We start from the raw sequence: 6,901 nt of genomic DNA on the forward strand, positions 1-6,901 counted from the left end.
CGAGGGGACTAAGTGCTTTTTGCTCCTGCAGCCTCACCCCAGCTCTTCACAGAATGTGTTAACCAGTGAAGACAGGTAGGGACTTGCCCAGTGAGCAAGGGGTGGAGGAGCTCAGCACCTGTTTTTAATGACCTGCTCCTCACAGCCTCACTGGAACCCACACGGTCTTACTGGATCTAGGTGGACACAAGTGAGGGATTTAAGCCTCTTCCCTGCATTCCAATTGGTCAGCCAGTGAGTGAGACTTCAGAGACCATGTGTGTTAAGAGAATGTGTGGCATCCAATTTCAAATTTTTTCTTGATGCTTTGATTCTCCGTGTCTGTAAGATGTCCGCATGAGGTTCCCTGTCTCTGTTGTGTGTTGTATGACTTTCATCACCATCCATCTTCCGCATGCTTCCTCTACTGGACCCACACTTACTTCATCCTGACTTCCCTCTGCCTTTTCCAGAACCTGGACCACTGCCTCCTTCGTGTGAAGGATTTGTTTGTTTGTTTGTTTGTTTGCTTGTTTGTTTTTGGTAAACCAGTTTTCATAAGCAACCTTTTAATATGTCTGATAGAAAGATGTCTATCAGGCATTATGTATGAACCGGAGGTCTCCCATCACGGGACACCTTCCCCCATCTAGCCCCAATTTGTGATTTCTTCTAAGTGAGTCCAGCTGACCTCATGGATCTTACACACTCCTGGCCTTCAGAAAGTACAAAGAGGGTGCGGGTGGTGTGGGAATGTTACTTTTCCAATGCCCCGCGGCTGCAGATCTTCTGGGGGCATACTAACATTCCTGGTGTTTGGGATGGAACCGAGGACACCAGGCATGCTCAGTGCATGGTTTGCTTCTGAGCAGAATCCTTAGTCCTTGTATCTTGTTAATGAGGCCCCTTGGGGATGATGGAGCCCAGGCTACAACAACTCCTCGCCAATGAGTTTCAGGCTGCATGTTTTAAGAGCCCGGGTACTGGTCTGGCTTGTTCTTTCTATCGAGCCTCCTTCCTGGGCCTAGGGTAGGATGATGTGTTGGACTTCTCATGTGCCAAAGCTCCATTACCTGCCTGCAGGTCTGCCTGCAGGGCTCATACTGCTCCCTCCCCACCCCCCTTGCAGGAAATGGCCCGGCAGCTACTGGCAGTGTTCGGTGGCTACTACACCCGGCTCCTGGTGACCTCTCAGCTCCCTCAGCCAATGGGAACACGACACATGGACTCTGCAAGGATCCCATGCCCCTGCCAGCTCATAGAAGTACACATTCTGGGCACAGGATGCTGCCCATTCCTGGCCAGGTGACCTAGGGATGAAGATGCTCATCTTCCTCCAAGACTGAGAAGTGGGGGAGGAGTCAGGAGCCCAGCATGGCCAACATTGAGCTCAGGTGAGGTCAGCGTTTGGGGACACTTTAGCGAGTGTCAGTCATGTAGGTTTTGGGGTCATCAAGTCCACACCAGATGCCTTCTTGGCATCATATGCTGCCCTGGCCTTGATGGTTCTGGTGGCTGAGCTGGGGTTACCTGGACTTGAGGCCTGAATGGAGGATCACTTCTGTTGCCTGCAAAGCCCCAGGGACCTGTGGCAGACTCCACAAGGCAAGTCTCGGACCGTTGGTGTCAGAAAGCGAGACTGAGGCTCTGAGAGGATGCTGCTCTTAGAGCATTGCCTCAGGCTGCGGATGTCACAAGCCTACCTGCTTTCAGTGAGAGGGAAGAGTCTCAGAAGGGTGAGCTAGCTTGTGAGCTACAGTACTGTCTGGGATTGTTGTCTGTTAGCACCCAGGTTATAGAGGACCGGGGTTGGAGGACAGGGGTGAGAAGGAGACAAAAAGCCAATGATGATCCAGAGGGCACTGGAAGAGAAGACCCTGTTGGACTCAGACTGTCTTTGTGTGGCGACATGCTGGCTTGAGATTGTGTTTCTGTCTTGCTGAGCAGCAGGGGTGTTTTCTGACACTCACATTGTTCTGGAATGAAGTATGATCAGATGCTCTGGGCTTGTGTGAAGAACTCAGAGACTTTCCTAAAGTTTGAAGACTGTCCACAGCCCTATGCCCAAAGCCCTGGTCTGGTGTGAAGGTCCTACTCCAAGAGCCAGCCTTTGTGGTTTGTGTCCCCCACAAATCATCATTATAAGTTGGAACTCTTCCTTGAACTGGCATATGTATTCATTCCTGTTGGACTCTTGTTCACCCCTCAAAATCCTGCTTTCCCTATCCTCCCTGCTGTTCTCTGTCTCATTGAAATTCCTGATGGAACTGCTCCCCTTATGGGTGTTTTATGTTACCAAGTTTCTCCTGTACATGCCTCTTTTTCTATCAAGACGGTCAACTCCTCAAGGTCCAACATTGTACCCACTTCCTTTTGTGAATGACCTGGACTTGCTTAGAAAAAAAGTAATTCTGAAAAGTTCCATGGATTGGTTGCCTTACCCCCTCCACCAGTTGTGGCAAATGCTTCTGTCCAACATGGTTGAATGATAAGACCCAGGTTGTGATGGACCAGAGATCTGGCCTTGAGCTCTGTCACTTTATTTGTGCAGCCTCCCTTTGCCCACCTCTACAGGCTGGATGGGTTTGGTGATTTCCAGCTGCTTGTGCTGTTTGTTATTCTTACCTCGTGCACAGAGTGCTCCCCTGACCCCAAGCTGAGGCATCCTTGGTGGGAGCCTTCAGAGGGAGCACTGGCCTAAGCTAGTGACCTGGATTCTTGTTGCCCACCTGCCATCTGCAGGCTGGGTGACCACGGCTGAGTGCGTTGCTTCTCAGTGTCCACTGACTCCTTTACAGAGCAGTGCAGTGGACCGGGGCCACGCAGCTCAGGAGATTTTCTGGGTAAGACATGTCCTGCCTCTTTGTGTTCCTTGTCCAAAATGGAGGTGTCCCCCAGCCATGTACCCCGGAAGCTATGCTCAGTAGAATCATTCACTGTCTTTTGAGCCACGGGAAATGTCACTGTGAAGTTGATCAAGGGAAGCCCGTGCTTGTCCTCTGGTCACAGAACTCTTGAGCATAGTGATGGAAAATAAAACTGTTCGGCGAGTGATGGAGCAGCTTGTTCACGGAGGCTTGGTGTGGTCCTTCCACGTTTCCCTGCCTGCTGGATGGGACTTACGGGGTGAGCCCACGGTGGACCTTTCTTTATATGTGCCTCAGTTTCCTCCTTTGTAAAACCCACGTGTCTCGCCTGCTTCACAAGGTTGCCACGAGGATGAACCATCCAGCCTTTACTTTTCAAAAGCTATTTTTAATCCCATCCCTGTGCAGGTGAGTTCTAGGAATTAAACTCAGGTCCTCTGCAAGAGTGGTTTGTGCTCTTACTTCTGAGCCATCTCTACAGCCCAGTGCTCCTAGGTCTTAAGGTTCATACCCATCAGAGGCAGAACCATGCAGATAGGAGCATTCAAAGCCAAGTACTGTCCCATCAGTCACGGGGGAAGAAAGCACATGCCCAGCAGATGTTTCAAACTGAATGGAAACAACCTTCAGTGCTTGCAACACCAAGTCACAAGCTGGAGCAGGAACTCAATAACCTGTGGTCGTTTCTCTTTTAAATTCCTGCTGTCTGGTATACAGTAGGTACTCATATATGTTTGACTCTTGTCTCATGTTCAACTATTCCAGCACCTCAGGGCTATGCAAATAAAGAGTTGTCAAATCTCAAGTTCAGTAAGGGATCATGTTGTGGTGAAGGGAGGCTGGGAGCACGCTGGTGGCCTTGGGTCAGGTTGGTAGCCTTCTCTGCACCCCTCACTTCCTCATCTGTCAGGACAGAGTTGTATAATGAGGGGACTGACGGAGGCATTGTCACAGAACCCACCAGGCCTGTCTGTTCCCTGGTGTGTCCCTCTGAAGATTCAACCTCTGAGAGGCTTTATTTCATCTCTGTGGTGCTGGGGCTCAAAGTCAGGCCTCATACAGGGAAGTACTGAGCATGTGCTGTCTCTGAGCCACATCCTGGCCCTCGGTGATGCCTCTTTTCCTCTCAGCTGCCAGTGGTTTTTCTACATGAACACAAACACACGTTTTTAACATGTCGTTTAAGTCTATCATTAATGATTTTTGGTTAGTTTGTTCTGCCAGTGACTAGTGAGGGAAAACTCCGGCCATGACTTATAGATTTTGCATTTATTTTATTTCTATACATTGTTTTTTTTTTAAGTTAAGGTCTCATTTAACTGAGAGGTGGTCTCACACTGTCTGTGTAGCTCAGGATGACCTTGAATTCCTAATTATGGCAAAACCTTCCAAATGCCAAGATTATCTGTGTGAGCAGTGCTGGGTGGGACTCTGTGTCTTCTGTACACTAGGCAAGCACCCTCCTACCTGAGCTGCATCTCCACCCCTCTTGACTCCTTACAACATTGTGTGTACGTGAGCATGCACATGGATGTGATGGGGTACATGTGCCTGTGCACATGAGTGTCAAATCAGAGGGGGACATCAAGTGCCCCACTTTGTCATTCCCTTGAGACCGGGTCTCTCACAGAACTTAGTTTGGTGGGCAGTCGGCAAGCACCAACAATCCTGCTCCTCTTGTCCTATGCGTGGCTTTTTAAACATGGGTGCTGGGCCCGTTTGGTTGCTAACAACTATCTGTAACTCCAGTTCCAGACAGAGGATCTGACGCCCTTTTCTGGCCTCTGTGAGCACCAGGCATGCAAATGGTGCATAGACATACATGCAGACAAAACACCCATGCACATAAAAAGACAGACAAAAAAAAAAAGAAGAAGAAAGAAAGCAAGAAAAGACATCTTGGATGCTGGGGATTCAAACCGCGGTCCTAAGGCTGTGCTGCTCAGTAGGAGGCACAGGGTTCTCAGGAAATCACTGTCATCCCCTCAGTTTGCCTTGGACTTAAAATGGTTAAAGAAATGTCATCTACCTAAATAAAGGCAAAAGCTTTGGAGAAATAAAGGATGCTATTTCACAAGGAAAAAGGGGGCAACTTGTGGAGAAATTGCAAGAATGTTAAATTTATATAAGCAGCAAGACAAAAGAGAAACCTGAGAGCTCCTAGTTGCGCCCAGAGCACTCCAGTATGGTTTCTGCACCCATATGCACCATATCACATGACTCACAAGGGTCATAACTGCCTCTTACTCTAACCCCAAGGAATCTAACACCCTCTTCTGGCCACTGCAGGTCCCTGTATACATGTGGCATACACACACACACACACACACACACACACACACGCACACGCACACGCACACGCACACGCACACAGAGGTAAATGAAAATTAAGCCTTTGAAAAAAAGCAAAACTTGATAGAAGTAAATATCAATTATAGGCTATTAGGAAATGCCCATCTATTAAAAACAGTGTACAAGATCATTCACAAGAGCACTACTCTTAGTAACTAGAGTACTAGCAACCCAGAAGGTAAAGAGACAAAATGTGGTATTAAGCATGCAGCTGAACACTACTCTGCCATCAAAGGAACAAAGCCGGTGCATATTACAGCATGGCTAAGCCCTGCAAACATGCCACACAGCAAAGATACCGTTCACTGCAACACTCGAGACATGAGATATCCAGCATGGGAAAATACAAAGACAGGAAGTACATTCCTGGTTGTCAGACAGAGGCTGAGAGGGAGAGGGGGAGTGGCCGCTATATGCTCATATAATGGGTCATTTCAAAATGGTGAGTCTTACAGTATGTGAATTATATATGACATGTTAAACTATAGCTTAGACTATTGTTTTAAAATAGTGGCAGGGGAGTAGAGATGGTTGGCTCATGAATTTTGGATGGCCTCATTATGTAGACTAGGCTGGCCTCAAACTCACAGAGATCCCCCCCCCCCACCTCTGTCTCCCAAGTGCTAGGATTGAAGGCCATACCCAGCTGATTTGGTCTCTGTTGTCTGGATATGCCACAGTTCATCCATCCACTTGCCTACTAAAGGGCACCCTAGATGCTCATGGGTTTTGATAATTATGACTAAAAGTTATTAGAAATATTCACACAGCTTTTTACTTTCTGCTTACCAAGAAGTATAGTAGTTCATCCATCTCTCTGATTTTTTGAGACAAGGTTTTTCTTTGTATCTTTGCTCTCTCTGTAGATCAGGCTGGCTTCAAACTCAAAGATTTGCCTGTCCCGGCCTCCTGAGTGCTAGGATTAAAAGCATGGGTCACCACTGCCTGGCTGGTTGTTGGATTTTGTAATAAGAGTATAATTAGCTTTGTAAGAAGCTGTTAAGTGGACTTTTGGGTTTTTCAGCCACCATGCCTTACTGGTAGCTGTGGCTTAGAGTTCTTGTTCTGTTTCTTCAGCAGCATTTGGTGTTGTGGCTTTCCAAGTCTTGGCCATACTAACAGGTGCAGTGTTCTGACTTCTTGTTTTAACTTCCAGTTTTCCACTGACACACAACACTGAGGCACATATTCATGGGCTTATTTACCACCTGCATGTCTTTTAGTGGAACACCTCTGAAGAACTTTGGCTCATCTTAAAATAGGGTTGTTTTCATATTGTTTAATTCTAGTAGTTCTTTATATACTTTGAGCCTCGGTCCTTTTACTCAGTGTAGTGCTTGCAAATATTCTGTTTGTGGCTCTTACAGCCTTATGGTATAAGCTTGCCACAGGGATTTCTTCATGCTAGGAGTTCCTTAGTTGGTTCTGTGGGGTTCTCTGCATCTATTCTGGCCATCTGTAGACTAGAACTTATGTCTTCCTGATCTGTGTACCTCTCATCTCCTTTTCTTACTGAATTAGCTAGGAGGATGAAGCTGAGAAGTAGCAGCAGGGGGAACATCCTCCTTAGCTTCCCAACTGTGAAACTTTCTGTTTCTAACAGTTGCATAAAGTATAGCTGCCTTTTGTTACATTTTCTCAAATGGGTATAGGTTTTCTACTTAGGGTTTACTGAAAAAGTTTCTTTATTTCAATTTGCCATC

The 6,901-nt window shown here is 47.2% G+C and overlaps 1 protein-coding gene across 6 annotated transcripts in view; it reads left to right on the forward strand.

Moving 5' to 3' along the window:
- The window catches only part of Tmem268 (transmembrane protein 268), a 24,850-nt gene extending 21,194 nt beyond the window's left edge, over positions 1-3,656 (forward strand). For all 6 annotated transcript variants that reach the window (XM_052176635.1, XM_052176636.1, XM_052176633.1 and 3 more), the window contains one exon: positions 1,109-3,656. In XM_052176635.1, the coding sequence (XP_052032595.1) occupies positions 1,109-1,288 (180 nt within the window). In that variant the 3' untranslated portion in view covers positions 1,289-3,656. The remainder of the gene's footprint in view (positions 1-1,108) is intronic.
- Positions 3,657-6,901: the final 3,245 nt, after the last annotated feature.

The sequence above is a fragment of the Apodemus sylvaticus genome, chromosome 3 (genome assembly GCF_947179515.1).
Source record: "Apodemus sylvaticus chromosome 3, mApoSyl1.1, whole genome shotgun sequence".
Classification (NCBI taxonomy): domain Eukaryota; kingdom Metazoa; phylum Chordata; class Mammalia; order Rodentia; family Muridae; genus Apodemus; species Apodemus sylvaticus.